The sequence below is a fragment of the Lycorma delicatula genome, chromosome 8 (assembly GCF_047948215.1).
Source record: "Lycorma delicatula isolate Av1 chromosome 8, ASM4794821v1, whole genome shotgun sequence".
In the NCBI taxonomy this organism is placed as follows: Eukaryota; Metazoa; Arthropoda; class Insecta; order Hemiptera; family Fulgoridae; genus Lycorma; species Lycorma delicatula.
Window position 1 is genome coordinate 125,283,638 of NC_134462.1, and position 19,531 is coordinate 125,303,168.

Here is a 19,531-nt window from a genome sequence, read left to right on the forward strand (position 1 = left end):
TTAAAATGCCTCCACTGATCGAGAATCCCACCGACTGTGAAATATATGGTGCGATTTGTTTTCTTAGTACTAAAGGCGAGATAGAGGCTAAAATTCATCGTCAGATCTGTGAAGTGTATGGGGAAAACACTATCAGTGATGGAATGGTACAAAAATAAATTAAAGCTTTTAAAAATGGCCGCCAAAATGTTCATGATGAGGAACAAAATGGACGACTTTGTCATTACTGAAGATTTGGTGAATAAAGTTGACAAAAAATGAGAGAGAACAGACGATTTAAGATTTCTTCACTACCTGAAGAGTTTCCTCTAGTTTCAAGAAGTGTTGTCTATGAAATTGTGCCGAACGATTAAATTATCAAAAATTGTGCTCACACTGGGTACCGAAAATGTTGCTGAGATGCACAAAACCAAACGTTTATGCAGTGAGTTGACTTTTCTTGAGCAGTACAAAGTAAAGGGTGATGATTTTTTAAGCAAAATTGTCACAGGCGACGAAACATTGGTGGCTTACGTTACACCAAAATCGAAGGACCATGACAACGAAGATGGTGTCACAGCAACAGTGTTGCAGAACAGTGTTTAAAACCTGGTTGAACAATATTTGTAACAATAGTACAATACTTGTACAAGTGCTGGTTGTACAATATTTGTATTGTTGAACAATACAATAGTGCCTTAATATTGGTGGCAATTATGTAGAAAAGTAGATTAAAGGACAGACTTTCATGTAAAAATAAAATTTTTAAGAATACTGTACTTATTTTTTTTAATTTCAAAACGGTACTAACTTTAAAAGCATGCCTCGTATATTCTGATACCATTTACACCAGTTAAGGATGGTTATAATTATTAATAGTTTTGATTATTTGTTGGTTATTTAGTATTTTATTTAGATACCATCAGTTGTCTTATTTATAAATACAGGTGGATCATAAAGTATTCAGCACATTTTAGAATTAATAACCCTGTAAAAAAATTTAAAATTTAATTTTTAATGATTTAATTCTCAGTTTGTAAATTGTTCTATGTTTATTTCTAAGAAATGATAATAATTAAAAAATTATATAAGAACTAATACTTCTTGATTAATCATTCATTAAATCAAATAATTACAAATGGGAATAAATTCTTATTTTTATGATTTTGTTTAAAAAATAAATAACATACAATTTATAGAGATTCTTAGATGTTTTTCAGCAGAGAAAATTTCTAAAATTAATTTTATTTTTATTAACAGATTTCAATAAAAGAAAGAGGTTCTTAATTCGATCAATTTTTTTTTTAGGTATGTTCAGGTTTTGAACATTCTGAAGAGCAAAGTTCCTCTTTCGGATGATTCTGTTATCAAAACATAAAATCATCTAAATAGAGAAATTGAAGATTTTTTTTGGAATCATCATTGCTTACTAATTTTTTTGCACAATGGTGATCCACAGCATGATATAATGACAGTTTGGAAAGTAACCACCGTTTGGATGTAAGTAAAATACAAGCATGAATAAAAATATTTTATTCCTTACAACTTAAAATTACACTTTAAACTATTTTTCTATATAGTCACCATTTACATTCAAACAGTTATCATAGCGTTTCACTAATTTACATTTACCTTCATAAAATTCAGCCGCCTGTTACTTAGCCAACCATTCACAGAATTTTGAAGTTCATCGTCACCGAAGTGCTGCGATGCAAGCAGCTACTTCAGCAGTTTACTGTGAAACTTTGAAGAAACTTAGCCATTCAGAACAAATGTTGCAGTACACTGTCATCCAGTGTTGTTTTTTTACATGACAACACTCGTGCTCAAAGAACTCAAGAAATCCTGAATCAATTACAATGGACATTTTTTAGCATCCCCTTACTGTAAAGACTTCATGCCAAGTAATTTTCATCTCTCCACTCATATGAAGAAATGGTTTCCCCCTCGAGGGGGGGGGGGGGTATCAAGGTGCGTCACAGAGCACCATGATGATGACAACGAACTTCAAAATGCCATGAAAGGTTGGCTACGTAGCCAGGCGGCTGAATTTTATATAGATGGTATTTGTAAATTAGTGAAACACTAAGACAAGTGCTTGAATTTAAAAAGCGACTGTATTGAAAAATAGTTAAATGCTGTAGTTTTAAGTTGTATGTAATAAAATAATTTTTTCTAAGCAGGTTTTTTATTTATAACCAAACAGAGGTTACTTTCCAAACTGCCCTAGTATTAAATTTTCTTTTCTTATGAATATTCAAGAAAACTAGAGGGGAAGGAAAGTTAGCTCAATTTGGTTAATTACTAGGGACGAAAAAACCTGCACTTTCACTTTTCAGAGAACATTGGTATATTACTCTTGGAATATTGTGACAAAGCAGCTCCACACAGCAGCTTAATTACCTTATAAACCTAGCCTGTATTCCTTAGAAGATAGTGTTTAAAAAGTTTATTTTCTAGTTTCTATATACATTTTATTTAATTTACATAAATTTTAAATAGTTTGTTTTGAAATCTGGATATTCATAATATAATGATATAAAATATGTTACATGCAAAAAAAAAAATTAATCTCAAAATTGTGTTGCAGACTGGCTACAATCATCAAAGGGTTAAAATCACTTTAATGTTACTTCAATACTACTAATATATATTCCATAAGAAACAATAATTGTAACTGAGATAATATAATAATATTTTAAGACAAAAAGATTATTGCTAAGTATAATAAATTAATTACAAATCTTACCTGCTGCTGGGATCCAGTGGCAACATTGAAAATTAATAATTACCTATTAATAAATAGTGAATTTACTGAACAGAGCCTTTAAAGTAATTCTTACAGATATATACAACCTTATCATTTAAATCATTAATCATTTATCATTTAAACAAAATATATATTTATAATAATCTATTATATAAATTAATCGCTTTTACTCTTCCAATTTTTTTAAATTAAATCCTAATTAATATTATACCCAAAGGAAATTCACTGACTATTGTGTACATACTTCAGTTTCATCCATATATTTTTAGGATATTGATAAAATTTTACTGTAAGTTACAAGAGTACATTTCAATAAAATTATTTAAAAAAGGATGGGTAATAAATGTAGAGATGTTACGAATAGGGTGTTTGAGTTCTTTACATTAAATGTACAACAAATTATGCATAACTTAACATAAATTAGTTCAATAAAGATTTAGATGCCTATGGGTAAAGTGTAACACAGCATGTTCATAAGATACTTCTCTTTTTAACAAAATCAATATTTACATTTAAAAAAACATACACGTTCTTAAAAATCATAAATGAATATTTTTTGGCAACATATAAAAAATTGTTTCATAAAGATATATTTTCAGAATGGTTTTAATGTGATGTGTGGTTCCATGACACCAAATTGGTGATAAATTAGTTTGTGCAAATTCAGAAGCGGTTACAAACAACCATCAACTTAACAATAACAGCTTGATAGCAAAGTTTAAGAATACAGTTAGTATGGATTCCCTTAGATGAAAGAAACTATATAGGAAGCACTATAACAAAGGCAATCTGAATTTATTCAGGTAGCCTTGGCATAAATTTGGCCTAAATTGGCAACCCAATTTATTTTTATACTGTTTATACATCTGATTAAGAAAATATGTATTTTTATATTTTTGTAAAACACAGTGGGTTTTAGCCATAGACCCATTTAATATACCTTTGGACATACATTACTCAAAGTAATGTTTGATCAAGATGTCTACAGTTTAACAAGGATAGGATGTGCAGTTAATATAAAAAAAGTATAACCTCTGCATCACTTTTGAAATTTGAATTTTTTTAGACTGTAAAGACCTTAATTAAAATTCTTTCTTTAGACTGAAGATATAACCAAAACATTTGACATAAAATTAACTTGTTCATTAAAATAATTTATTAAAATATTATTTTTTTAAAGAAAATATTAATTTTAAAATCGGAAGGTTTTTGTTATGTTTTTTGTTTATTTTAAGCAACATACAACAACCCAAGAAGTCGGTTTCCAACATTTTTTTTTTAAATGAACCCTTCAGAAAAAAGATAGCTACACAGTCATTAAAAACAATATCTGTTGATAATTATTACATTTCATTTTAGACATTCACATAAATCTACATTCAAATAAATTAAAACAGCATAGAAAACCCCCTTCCCTATTGTTTATCTGTTTTGTTTTATTTTGAAAGACAGAAGAAACAGATGGAGACAACAGCATTGTCAGAGATCAGCCACAGACAGAATACATGATACTTTGAGAGCATTAGTCATAAGGGTAAAAGTAAAAAAAAATTTTTTTAAACCAATTTTCCAACTGCAAAAAGAAATATTAAATACACTATTCAGACGCAATAATATTTATTCTGTATTATAGTATTCTTATACATCATTCTAAGTAAAATGATGAATAATAAGGTCCAATTATTTAAAAGAACATAATTTTTTATAAATTTTTGAAGTAATGCAAAATGCAATAAAAAAAAAGGTATCTACCAAAGAAATAAAAGAAAACAATGATAATTAAATTTTATAGTGTAATGATTTTGTAAATAGTTAAGATTACAGATTAGTCACCAAATTAAAAGTAAAAAAAATCATAAAAGAATTACAAAAAAATAAATAATACATGCATTTATAATTAACACAGAACATACATAAATTACAAAAATACTTAACAAATTTATAATAATAATAAAAATACCACAATATCATAAAAAATAATAAAAATACCACAGTATCATAAAAATACAATAATTATATTACTATAATAAATATTAAATACACTTTATATGGAGTAAAAAAGATTACAGCCAACATTTGCAACACATACAAGAGGTTATCTCTAAAGTAAAGACTGTTTCATTGTAAAAACATTTATTCTGAAAACTTTATAAATATTTTCTATTTCTCTTAAACTACATAATTTATACAACTTCTCTATGTAATCGCCACATGATTTAAGACATTTATCATAGCAATACACCAGCTTCAATATACCCTCGTTGTATTCTTCTGCTGCCAGTCCATTTAGCCACTGATTAACAGAATTTATAAGTTCATCACCCATGATTGCTTACCACTCAATTCTTTCAAATTCCTAAAGAAATGGTAATCAGAAGAAGCTAAGTCCGGACTATGTGGTGGGAGATTGCAAATTTCCAATCAAATGTTCTCAGTAAATCACATGTAGGACATGCAATATGTGGACGTGCATTACCATGCAGCAGGACGATACCGTTGGTCAGCAACCCAGATCATCGATTTTGAATGGCGCAACATAACTTATGTAGAGTTTCGCAGTAGGCGAAATATAAATAAATTCACATGTTATGAAATCAATCAGCAATATGCCAAACTGATCCCAAAAGACTGTTGCCATCAGTTTGCATCCAAATGGGTGTAGATTGACCTTTGTTGGTCTGGCTGGTGATTGAGGATGACACCATTCACTTGACTGCCGTTTTCTCTCTGGTGTGTACTATAAAATCCACATTTCATCGCCAGTACCAATTGAAATAAGGAACTTATCACCTTGTTCTGAGTGGCACATCAAAAATTTCAGAGCAGAACCCATTCGGATTTTTTGTGACATTCTGTTAAGACATGCAGCACCTAACGTGCACAAACCTTTCTGAAGCCTAAGTGGTCATGAACAATGCAACCAATAACAGCTCTTGAAACATCAGGAAAAAAGGGCTAAGTCAGAAATTGTTGAGTGACAATCATTTCCGATTTCATCAATGCGTTTCGGCAAGTTCTCGGTGATTGAGGGCCTCCCCAAATGTTTTTCATCATGCACATTAATTCTGTTATTTCTAAACCTTTCATATCATTTTCGGATGTTTCATTCATTCATTACATTATCACCACATACAGCAACCAACTCCCTATGAATTTCAGCCGGCTTAACATTTTGATGGTTTAAAAAAGATATGACTCCACGTATTTCACAGTCGGTGACAACATCGATTTTCCTATTCATTTTACAATGTAATAACTACATGTAGTCAAAAATACACTGCAACAACTTACACACAACAATGCAGTGTGTACATTACTAGCATGGCCATGAACGACATAGGTTTGCCAATCTTAAGGAGAGAAATTTCCCAGCAGTCTTTAATTTAGAGATCCCTCATACATTGGTAGCATACACAGAATATGTAAAATTAATGAAAATCACAAAGTATTTAAAATGAAATAATATCAGCTTCAATCTAGTAAAGCATCTCATAACACAAAACAAAATATTACAAACATAGAAAATAACACGTATAGTTTAGAAATAAGTGATGCTTATTTAATGCAACCAGAAAAATAAAACCATAATTTAAAAATAAAAATAAATTTATCAACTGCCAAACTCAATTTGAGAGAAATGCACTCTTTGGAAAAACTGGTAAATAGTATTATCCATATCAAAGAAACTTTAGTCACTTTTAAACAAAGTGGAACCGATTCATTAACATTTGACAAGGTAAATATTTCTGTTTTAATAATATTAACAAATTTTATGTAATAAATATTTAATTGGGGAATGAAGACATTAGGAGAACTGAGGTACTCTAAATATATGTCCTTTATCACCTATTAGAGCAGTGATTCCCAAACTGTGCGCCATGGCACCCTGGGAAGCCGCAACCTCTTCACAAGGGCGCCATGAAATATTGTAAAAGCTTCATAATTAATTGAACTAAGACATTTATAATTATTAATTTAATATTAACAAAGTAAAAAATGATGGATATGAATTTTATTTATTTTCATCTCTTACTTATGTCATACTTTTATTTAAGGTAGGGCACCATGGAAAAATGTTAATTGATAAAGGGCATCGTGACTCGGAAAAGTTTGGGAACCATAGGATTAAAGGGTTTATTAAAATATATATTTAATACAATTTTGTAAATATGTTAAAAATTAAGTTTTCTTTTTGTCAAAAATCAAAACCTCTTTATCAGAAAATTGTCATATAACAATTTTTCTCAAACAAAATATTACCTAAAATTATAAATATAATATTTTTTTTTTAAATATATAATTTTAAGTTTTAAATAAAAAGAGTAGCATAAATATTAATTGTATTCAAGAGAAGTACATTCCAAAACCAAGTACAACAACAAAATTATAATAAATTAAGAATAAATAATCTTATTAAAAAATTCAGATCAAGGAATCATTCTCACATCTGACTTTCTAATATAGCTATCTCAGCAGATGAATACTGCAATTGCTTATTTGATTCACCTAAATAATACATAACTTATTTATTGTATGTAAATTGTCATACAGTAAGCTACTGTTACAAGTTTTTTTGCCCTAATAGCATTAATAATAAAATAGTTGACTGTTAATGAAATCACCAGATTAGTAAAGGAAAAAAACCATATTTAAAGAATATTACTTCTGCATTACAGACTAACAAATGTTTTGTGCTGTCTTTTCTGCACATCTGAAGTAAACTAAAATTAACTATTATCAATTAAACGTAACATAAATAACAAATGTAATCTTTTAGGCACATATAAACATAAATGCAAAAACTCTCATGAGACAACCGAATAAAACATCTAACTTTGGTAGAAAAAATTAATCAAGCACACACAAAATTTAAAAAATGTCTTGATAAAGTTTTACCTCATTAAGAAAAATCAACATTTTCTTAATGCTGTAGAGAGAAATACATAGTAAGTACCATAATCTGGTGAAATCTATTATCAATAATGGATAATGTAGTCAGTCACAAACCTCCACATTACCTTTAAAGGCTAAAACACATCTAAACAATATTCAATTTTTTACAAAGTGTTGTTCAAAAGATTTTTGGTAACATAACTCAAGTTTTTTTATGTTTGTTATCTATCTCAATAAATCAATATCAGGTGTACATTCAATAATCAAAAGAAGGCAAGAGTGTCAGTTCATCATACCCAATCCATTTGGTAGGAACAGTGAACTGGAGGAAATCATAAACCAAATTACAAGCCATTTAGCTAAACTATTATAAAAAAACCTCCAATATGTCTACGTTCAAGCACTCTTAATGTAAAATTGGTTAAAAAAAAAGTGCGATGACTATTATGAACAGACTCCATCAAATGGTCAATTTAGGCAAACCTCCTAGCGCACAATCCCATATGAATCCTATTCTCATGTGAGTAAGCTACATAAATTTTGACAAGCTTTACGTTTGTTGTTCAATCTGTAATTACATGTTTATTTAGGAAACCCACACTTCCAGTGCCCTTAAACTTGGCGTAACAAGCTGTTCCTCATGTGTTTACTTAGTGTTCATCAGAGCTTTCTCCTGAAATTACAATGGACAATAATTCTGTTACATATTTGAAAATCATAGTTTGAATTTTCCCACAAATACACAATTTTAGATTCTTGTAATTTCAATCCCGTCTAAGTTCTTATCCTGTATGCACCAGTTCCTTAGTAATCAAAACTAAACCATAAAAATAATTAAAATACTTCCGCTCACCCTTGTAACTCCAAGGCCTTTTCTTTCTACATTTGCAGACTTTAAAACGGAATGCTGAACTCTTCTATGAAGGCGTTTTGCACCTCCACTATGAACCACCGCTTTACAAGGATATTCTGTAGGCTGTTGAAAAAATGAGATTTCTGGGCAAAGTCGTCTAAAATGTAATATATAAATAAAACAAATTAAAGACAAAACAAGAGAAAACTATAATAAATAATCACATATAAATTCAATTGAGAGAAGCAAATTTCATTCAAAAGAAATATTAATTTGAATACCTATCAATGATGATTTAATCTTGAAGTTTAGTACTTCAAATTATGTTGCAGTGAATGTAGAGAATTCTTACAGTTTAGAATAACTTTATACTAAACTAGCTGAAATTAAATTTATAAATAATGAAAATCTGATGAGCTTTCTCTTCATGGCATGACAATAAATCTTCTCTTCAATTGATCATTATATAAGCAAAAATTTGGTCACAATTTGGGTCAGTTCAGTTTGCTTCAGGGATATTTTTAATTCTGCAAAACAGTCCTTTAAACAATTATAATTATAAAAAAAAACCATGAATCTAAAGAAATGTTTATGTGACAATTATCAAAATGCTGAGTAAGCAATTCACTTATGCTCCATCACCCCTCTTTCAAAGAAATAACGAACAGCACTGCACACCAGAGAAGGTTAAAATCAAGTATTTACTAATAAAGTACATATAACCAGTATAAATCAGTATTTGGATATGTGGATATTCTAAACTTAAATCTGTTAACTTCCTATGTTTAAAAGTAACCAATTAAATTTTACAGACATACCAAATAAATGTTGTAGAATAATTACTACACCTCTTTAAGTAGCATACTTGCATATATAGAAAAGTAAAATTCATTGAAACCAAATTATAAAACTACAGAAAAGGTTTGACAACTAACAGAGGGTGTTTACTATGAGCGAGCATGATGTGATAGTTGTCACAATAATGTAAAACGATTTAACCTGACCTTAGAATTTACATCTATAAGAAAAACTGCTTATTACATCATAATAATTTGATCACATTTCATACATTTATAAATAACGAATCATGGTTTTTTAAATGCTACATGTAAAATTTTCATGTTGTGCGATTAATATCTAAATATGTATATCAAGCTTCTATGAGTGATCTGCAAAGATTATATTGATATGTGTAACAAGTGATGATGTAACAAATATGAAATAGCTAAGCATTAATGCTGTGCAGGATTTGTTCTCTACTCTGGGACACATTGAGGTCAAGGATGTGTTAAGTGATTTACTATTAACATATTCAGAAAGTAAATATTAAGTTTAGGTGCAATTTGTTAAAGAGTAGGGATGTATGATATGTCTAGTGCTGGCTTCATACAAGAGTGCAATCTTATCAACACAACAATATAAAAACTGGTTCATCAGTAAGTTTTACAAAGTACCTCTGCTGTAAATAAGTTCTAACAGAACTGATATGTAACATCATGTACGATATATCTAAATCAACTGAAGAACAAAACTAAGTAATTTAATGATTGTGGACAAATCCTCGATTACACAACAAAGGATAGAGGAAAGAAATTCAATTTTTTAAAGTATATGATTACCCAAAAAATGTTAACTAACAACATATTTACATAATGAACACAAAAGTAAGATTAACTGAAAAAATTTAATTACTTCAAAAATGAACAAAGTAACTCACCTAACATCTTTATCAATCTGTAATAAAACCTCATTATCTTTAAAATATGTCTGCCATAAACTATCTGGATTACAGTTTAATGGATGATCTGAAAAGGTAACATCTACCCTTTCCCCTTCATCAGCACTACCATCATATTCACCAGGATTAATAATCATTTCCTCTAAGAAAAAAAAATAACCATGATAAACCAAAATTCAAATCTTGTTTAATACACGAATATTAATAACAAATATATACTAACCACTGTTAAATTGTTCAATTATCCAGAATAGGATTACCAACAACATAATTATATAATTAACATAATACTAGGATTAGTGGAAAAATTTAATTACTTAGATATATGAGGTGATTTTGGAAAATTTTAAGAAAAGTGCCACCCACTGCACAACAGGAAGAGATAAGTTTGCTTGTGGGTGTGGAAGGGGAAGCTTGTTTTGTCCTTGAAACGTCCTGAAAAGATCACAGAGATATCTTCATTAAGTAGAGAGTGGTAACCTGGTAAGTGAAGACATATTTTCAGTTCTCAGCGAATTATTCATTTCACAAAATGGATGACAAAAATAGAATGAGTTTGTGTCAAATTTTGTTTGAAAACCAGGAAATCAGCTTTGGAGACTTATGAACTCAAAAACTGGTTTTGAGGATAAATCTCTGGGCTGTCAAATGTTTCTATCTGGTTCAACAGATTCAAAGATGGTTGTGAATCAGTGGAAGATGACCCCTGGTGCGGCCGGCCTTCCACTTCAAAAACCAATGAAAACAATATGAAAGTTCACAATTAAGTGCATTCTAACCATAGACTTGCAATTAGGGAGATGGCTGATGAATTGAATTTAACTGTCTATGTGGATCAGTCAATTTTTTACCATGCATTGAGTGTCTTCAAAATTCAATCTGAAACTGTTGTTGGACAAGTAGAAACAACACCGAGTTGAAGTGTCCCAAAAACTGATTAACTGGGCCGAAACTGACTGAGTTAAATAAGGGAATTACAGGCAACACAAAAACAAAGGAACAATCATCGCAGTCAAAGTTCACCATGACTGAAAAAATCCGACAAAGTCGGTCAAATGTGAAGAGTATTGGTGGTTTTCTTTGATTCTACGGATATTGTGCATCACAAATTTGTTCCTACGGGGCAGAAGTCAACTAGGAATACTATAAAAGTGTCCTTCAGCGTTTGTGTGAAAACAAGTCAAAGAAAAAGCTTGCACTCTGGCAATACAAGGATTGAGTTCTCCATCATTACAATGCACTGGCTCATCATGTGTTCTCAATCGCAGATTTTTTTTACCAAATTCCTGTGCTTCTGCAATCCCCCCTCCCTATTCGCCTGATTTAGCCCCTTTTGACTTCTACCTGCTTCCTAGATTGAAATGTTCACTGAAACAGAACTCAATTGAAGAAATCCACACAAACACACAAAGGGTTCTTAACATCCTTAAAAAAGAAAATTCCAAGGAATGCTTCCAAAAGTGAAAACATTGATTAGTGTGTGTGTTCAGTCACACAATCTCTACTAGCAGTACTATAAGTACTGCCATTTTACTGCCACAACTTTTACTTTTGATAGTAACAGTATGTGTTGAAGTTTAAGAAATGTTGTTTTGAGTTTATTTATAATGAAATTCTTAGATTTACAATCAAACCCCTTCACCCTACAGTTTACCCATGTAGATCAACAACTTACAAGGCAATAAAACTAAAAACACTTCAAAAAATTGAAAAAAAAATTTTAACAGTTTCTTTGCTAACTGATATTAGACAAAAAAAATGTATTTACTCTGGAAAATTGTAGAAAAAATGTAATAATTATTAATCTACAAAAAAAAATATTGTGTGCCAGTAGTTGCACTATCAAAAAATCATAAACAGGATTAAAGAAAATGAAATCTAAATATGGTAACATTTCTAGCCATTAAAGGTTTGCTAAGTTACAGCTGTATTTATTATGTATATTCAATAGGCAACTGTGCAAGCACAGCAAATACAGTGAGAACTGTTAGTAGATAAGTTAGTTACAATAAGATGTAAAGAAAAAACAAAATAAAAGAAATATACAAACCAATGAACTGTCGATAAAGTTCCCTTTTCCGATTTGTTATCTCACTCCAAGAACATCTTTGTGGTGGAAGATAATTAAGAAGTAATCTCCAACAGAGCGCTCGGTGGTCATTTTCATTAGGAATACCTTAAAAAAACTAAGCGTTAATCAAAATTATAAGTAAAAAATTACCTTTTAAACTAATAGGCTTTTGTTTGATACCCTAAAATGACTTTAAATAAATAATGCTATAAATCTACCAACCTATTTGAAAAATAACTTATTAAATCAAAATGCATCTTAGCAGTAAAATCAAATTATTTTTCTTTAGACAGGGTATTTAAACAGCATTACTTAATTTACACCAAAATGTACTTCTAACAGTAGAGGGTATCTATTATGATCAAATCTTGTATTGTGTTCATTTATATGGCTCCTACAGAAAATTTAAAATCATAAAAAAGGAATTGAAAAATAAGTTTTGCAGAGTTTATCATATTTGGGTACCTATTGTATAATCTCCATCCTTAATTAATAAATTTGAGGGCATTTTGCATATGAAGTAAAATAATTTAAGTGTAATATTTAAATTTGAAGGACTGCATGACTAAAATATATGTATAATTCATTAAGTACTACAAGTACATATTCTAATTAAGTATGCAGTAATTGTTTAGCTGTTTCATCACAATACCAAAAGGCAAATGTAGAATACAATAGAAATCTGACATGAAAAACTATTTCTTACGTTGTAGATTCATTCTTGCAGTGAGATGCAAAACATCTACATGTTTCTATACTTTTATACGATTTATATAAGTCAGTCTGTATTTTACTTTAGTGATGTGTAGGTAAGCTTTAATATTATCATTAAAATACAAAACTTTTAGTATTTTGCAACTTCTACATTTTTCGTATTTTTTTTTCATAACAAAAATGGAGCGTGATAATAATGATATTATTAGTTGCATTATTAAAAATTTTTACTATTGCTTTAAGTGAAACCTAAATAATTTTAACTACAATTAACTTGTAAATTTTAGCTACAATAATTAACTTTGTAAATTTACTGAAACTAAAGCTTCTTCCAATTATGTTGAAAAGAAGCAACTTCTTAATTTAAGGTCAAGTAAGAATATTACAACTTTTTGAAAAGAAAACTTGTTGAAAATAAGTAAAGACATAATGATCAAAGAAATAAAATAATTCAGAGTAAAATCTTTATGTTTTAACAGTTTGAATAAAACTGTAAACTTTCACAGTGTTAAAGCAAGAGAACATACCAAATATATTCCACCGCAATAACTGGACTGTGTAGATTTTATATACATCATAAAGTATTTCCCCTTTAAATCAGTTTTAAATTTAAAGAAGTAACAATTAAAGTTAATAAAATAAAAATGAGCTGAAAAGAAAACTAGAAATCTTTTCTTGAAAACTGATTCAGAAAATTACAGCGTAATAATTGTTCTGATAATTACATCAACATTGAGTTTCTTTGCAGAAGCTTCAGAAACACAATCTACATGGATTTGCATGAAACATAAGTCATTCTTTCACTTATTTATTCCCTGATCATTAACAAATTACAGAATAAAATACACTATGTAATTACATTACACAACTACACATTCAACCCTGGAGAGATGCCTAAGCATCTGTACGCCATTTTTAAAAAATGAAAAGACTGTATTAATTTGCAATAGTTTCATGCAATTACAGATAATGTAATAAATTAATAACATTGGATTAATTACATTTACTGTTTTCAAAAAGGTTTGTTTTCAAGTTTCAAAAAATATTTGACCTTATAAAAAATGTATTATTTATTTTAAGGGTATGCTGGGTAATATAAAAATCCCAAAATTTTTTTTGAATTTACTCAAAGAATTTGGAATACCTGCAGAAGGATTTTTTTTGCTACTGTACATAGAAAAGTTCATGGCACCATTGGATTAATCGACTACAAAGAGTTAATCTGTCAAAAGAAGTAAATCAAACAGTTATGTTTCAGCCAATCTAAAAATCAAATTTTAATGACGGAAAACAAGTACACATATAGCACGGAATAATAATGTAATCACATTTAAATTTGCATCAATTACAACCATGACTCAAATAAAAAATACTACGGAATGCTTTTGAAATAGTTTTCCTACTAGTAGTTCAAGCACTTCTTTCCAGCAACCAAGGGATGATAAAGTTTGAGTGAAACTTAAAAATATAATGAAGAAGCTCTCATCAGCAGAACTTATTATAGCAAATAATTGACTCCATAACATTGATTCTAACTAAACACTAATATTTGTTACAGGAAAAGTGAATTATCTAAAATAATTAGCATTTTGTTTAGAAACTAATATATTCTAATTGTAAAATATTTCAATATGATTGATAGTAATAAATTCAGTTTAATTTTTTAAAGTACTTTCAACTAGTGCATTCAGTTACTTTGAAACAATAATATATAGGCACGATAACTAAACATGAAACACTCTTAAGACAGTTGTTTAGATCAAACTAAAAATTAATGGTAAGCAGCAAGTGTTAGTTTGAAAGCCTGATGTTTACTATTATTTTTTATTATTTTTGAAAGTCACACAAATAAAAATTGAATTCATTTTAGTATTTCACCCTTCTAGTAACATCATTAACATCCATTTGTTGTTAGCAATGGTTGGTTGTTCAGATCTCAACGCCAGAATAATAAAAAAAAAAAAATCACTAACATTTGCGCTGTAACAAATCTCCTTTGAAGAATGAAAATTCTGTGAGCTGAAACCTTTATAGAAATAAAAAGAAATTAATAAATAAGAATGTATGTGCACTAGAAATAAATAAAGTAATATCATAACACGTAAAAATAAAAAAAAATTGTACTCATTAAAGTGACATATGTACCACATATACCAACAAGACTAAATGTATTTACAAAAAAAAAAAAAACTTTCAAATTTTATGCATCCGACTGTACGTGTCAACCAACATTACTAATTGTTAATAAGTTGGTTGAATTTCATTAATGTTAGAGTGTACAGTTTTCCTGCATTATGGATGTATTAAATTATGTAAGTTATAAAAAATAAAAAACTGTAAAATGAAAAATGATTTTTACATTATTCTTCTAAACCAGCCAAACAGAATTTACTAACTGCACTATATTTTGCATTTAAATACCATCAAGGGAAAATACTAGCATAAACTAGACAAAATAGTTTTCAAATTCCAATACATTTACTAAACATACACTCTGAAAACATTTACAGATTTACATAACTTTTACCATAACCTTTTTTTTTTTTAAAATAAAATATTTTCTCATAACATGAGATAATTGAGGACGAAAACAAATGTTTGAAAATTCGCGTAAATTTAGGGCCGGATTATGAAATTAAATCCATCGGCGGTCACTGTAACACAAAACTCTTACATAAATCTGCTACAAAAACCGATAACAATTAACAATAATTGATACACTAAAAGCAATAAAATTTTAGAAAAAGGGAGAATAGAAACATTGGATTTATAATGAATTTCTTCAAACAGCTTAAAAATTATCGTAAAAAGGGGGCGTATAATCAAACACTGAACTGATAACATAATTACCATTAAAGCAGTACTTCTTAAGTAGCTTCAAGTTGATTTCATCAGCACTCAATATATCTTCAAATTCTTTACATCTGTAAATGAAAATAATAATAAGAAAAATTTTAACGGATCAAAGTATTAATAAAAGCGACGATCTTAAATTTACATAACCTACCGAGCTTTATACGCTGCCATGTTCCACTTCGTGCATGTGTTGTTTTCATCAGAACAGCCAACAAAACAAAATATACTAATTAACTAATGCAAAACATTTTCTGTCAAGACGTTGCGAATACTAGTCATCAAGTCACTCACTTACTGCTCTCCTTTGAAAATACAAAGAATAACCACTGTAGTTTAGTTGTTATAAAGTAAAATCTAGAAAGAATTAATATTTTACTGAGTAAACACTTTAAGACAACAATCTAAAACGTTGCCAACGGTAAGATAGATCTTGGTGAGTAGTTATACTAAAAGAACTAAATGTATTATTATTTTTTGTTTTCTTTAAACACTAATGTGTAGATTGTAATTAAAATTTTAACGAACAAGACAATGGTTGTAATATCCTCTACGATTATAGTATACTTTTCTCTCATACAGCCATCAGGCGGTAAACATAAAACGATTATTTTGAAAAAATAATAATTAGCCACAAAGTTAACTGAAATGTAATATTAAACCAGTTATCAATGAAAAGTCTGAATAGACTGTACCGAACAAACATTCTTATTATTATCACTGTTCTCACAATTATTAATTCATTTCTAACAAAGTTATTATCTTTAACTCTAATTAGCTCAGATTATTACATATTACATCTTTGTATATTTGATTGTTATTGTTTGTTTTAATGCAATTATTATAGATGTTATATGTATGTATAGCCTATAAGAGTATATATAAAATTAATTATATAATTTCAATATTGTATATTAAGGTTGCATAAGTCTCTTTATGGATTACTTTTGTGTTTTAAAGTTCCCTTACGTCATGTGACCATTATTGGTGGTTGATCAAATCAGTACTCACATATTATGTGAGTATCATAAATTATAGTCTTATATGAAATTGGTTCCTTTTCAGCATCTGTTGTATTTAAAATGTTAAACATTTTTCTGATTTTAAATAAAGATTTCTTTTTTTTTAAATCAGCAGGTGGCTCAAATGAGTTCATTATAGTTTTAATAAATCTCTATTGGGGGTCTTTCATATACTAAATTTAATTTATTTATATTTAAATATTTATTTATAATCAATATTTCAAAACATTTTTCATGTTTTGGAGTTTTATGGTATTTTTTTTTTCAATGATTAAAAAATTAGTTTTTTCATAGTTCTGAAGTCTTACACTTGATTTAAAAAATTGATATTTATGCATTTTTATTAAACCATACATTAGTGCGTTTGAACCAACTTGATAGCTTACACTGTTATTGTGTAATGATTATTACAAAATTTTAATTTTGGGAACCATTCTGAGGTGTATACAATGGTTGATTGTGGCCTTTCATATATTTTTGTAATTCTCTAATGATACTTAATCCAAAACCGAAATCAAAATCTGAAACAAAAAGTGTTGACTTCAATACTGAATAATTGAATTCAGTAACAAACTGTTTATTTAATATTATAAATGTGGTATCAAGTACTCCCAACATTAAGCAACTAACTTATAAACTAATAACCCAGAGATAATCACTATGCACTTTTTTCTCAATATATATTTCAAAAAGTTGTACAAGTATATAGATTTTTTTATTCACTTAGGCAACTACAGGCTGATGCCCAACAGTTTTTTTATAAGAAACTAATATTATAACATAAAAAATACCAGCTCTGAACAAGATTTAAGATCGGAATTTAAGTAGGAATGACAGAGATTCTATAATTTAAAATTAATACTAACATATGCACAGTAATTCTCTTTTTACTTCCTTGTACAAAATAAAGGAATTATTGTGACCGGGAAACAAATTTCCCAGTTTGGTTTACAAATTTCAATGGAAATATATATTTTGACCATCTCTGAATCCATTTTGATTAGTTTCGGCTTGATGTCTTGTACATATTAATGTATGTATGTATCTCACAACTCAAAAACAATTAGTTGTAAGATGTTGAAATTTTGGATTTAGGACTGTTGTAGTAGCATCTAGTTGTGCACCTCCATTTTTGATTGCAATCAACTGAACCAAAAGTGTCCAAGAAGTTTTTCTTCACTGCAGTAATAAGCTCTCATTGAGAGCTTTTCAACACTATATCATATGTGGTACTTATTTTCATTAGTCCAGAGTTAAAGCCAAATAAAGTTTTAATTAATGAAATATTTGGATCATAGGGGAAAGCACATCGGTTCAAATCAGACTTCATGCCCTTTTTTTAACTTTTTTTTTAATTTAAATATATTGATTTATTAATAATTATTAACCTCTCACTGTAAAAAAAGTTTTACAATAAATAATAATTCAATAATAGTAACAACAAAAAAATCAGAAGTTTTTAATGAAATAAAATTTTATGTACTTTTCACTTTAAAAAAAATGTGTAAATGTAATTTAATAGGCATACAAGGAAGTCATGTGTTGTTCACATCAGATTTTTTTTATAACCCCTACATTTTTAAAACATTAATTTTTTTGTTATTTTGCTAAATTGGTTTATTTACAACTACCATATTGAGGCTCTTAAGTAAGTTAAGTGATGACTATAATTTGAAATAGAATCATATATTGAAAATCCTAAAAAGTACAAATAATTAATATGAATAAATACAAGAAAAATAGAAATATGAAATAACTTGATATTAAATACTGTGAGAACTTTAGCATATGAATTGCTAGAATTGCTAACTTTAGAATTGTAAGCAATTTTTGTACATAACCAGACTGCAAGCAATTGATTCTCCACCAACCTTATTTGCAGGTACTTTCCTTCCAGCTTTTTTTCTTAAATTTAATTTTAATTAATTCTAATTTTCTTAAAGATTGATACCTTCTTCTCCTTCAACGTCCTTCCCTTCACCCTCTCCTTCCTTCCACAATATTTCCCATCGACTGATACGTTTTTTTATCTTAGTCATTGCCCAACCTGTTCAGCATTTCTCATTTTATCTATCTGTTTCACTGTCTCCATATCCTTTAGTCCTTCAAGTTTTTTTTTTTATAATCTTTCATTTAGTTTTGTATATCTCAGTTTATTAAATGTATAAGTATTTTTGGAATGTTTAATTTCATTCATAATTTACGTTACTGATTATATCTGTACAGTAAGTGTAACTAAAAAATACTAATATTATTATGCTTTTGATTACTCCACAATCTTTTATCAAATTATTTTTTTGCTTTTATTCTTGTATTGTACAACAGAATTAATAAAAGAGAACGTAACTCTAATCTTTTTGACTCTTATTCTAAGCACTCCTGTTTAACTTCAAGTGAGAAAGTTTTACCAGTTGTATTATTTGCCCCAGCTATCACATCTATAAAATGCTTTTCTAGTTTAAAAAAAGTACTACCCACCTCAAAAAAATACTATTTGTCTTTGTAGACTCTCCTAGTTAATATTCTAGATCCACGAGGTGTGAAAATGATTACTATTTAGTTCTTATACATCTGTTCCTGTTTTCTATAGGATTGCAAAATATTATACATTTTCTGAAATTTGTACTCATCAATTAAG

At 28.6% G+C, this 19,531-nt stretch overlaps 2 protein-coding genes across 10 annotated transcripts in view; one reads left to right on the forward strand and one right to left on the reverse strand.

Moving 5' to 3' along the window:
* Positions 1-16,274, reverse strand: part of LOC142328641 (TBC1 domain family member 13) — a 92,903-nt gene extending 76,629 nt beyond the window's left edge. For all 3 annotated transcript variants that reach the window (XM_075372508.1, XM_075372509.1, XM_075372507.1), the window contains exons 1-5: positions 16,026-16,274; positions 15,869-15,942; positions 12,284-12,409; positions 10,213-10,375; positions 8,496-8,652 (exon numbers count right to left, since the gene is read on the reverse strand). In XM_075372508.1, the coding sequence (XP_075228623.1) occupies positions 8,496-8,652; positions 10,213-10,375; positions 12,284-12,409; positions 15,869-15,942; positions 16,026-16,045 (540 nt within the window). In that variant the 5' untranslated portion in view covers positions 16,046-16,274. The remainder of the gene's footprint in view (positions 1-8,495; positions 8,653-10,212; positions 10,376-12,283; positions 12,410-15,868; positions 15,943-16,025) is intronic.
* The window catches only part of Cyp305a1 (Cytochrome P450 305a1), an 82,206-nt gene that overhangs the window by 25,367 nt on the left and 37,308 nt on the right, over positions 1-19,531 (forward strand). For 2 of the 7 annotated variants that reach the window (XM_075372499.1, XM_075372503.1), the window contains exon 1: positions 16,141-16,307. The exons of 2 other annotated variants lie outside the window; for them this stretch is intronic. The gene's annotated coding sequence lies outside the window, so the exon portion shown is untranslated. Of the gene's footprint in view, positions 1-13,026; positions 13,114-16,140; positions 16,308-19,531 lie in introns of those variants that run through there. 3 more of the 7 variants (XM_075372501.1, XM_075372504.1, XM_075372505.1) reach the window with 3 other exon arrangements.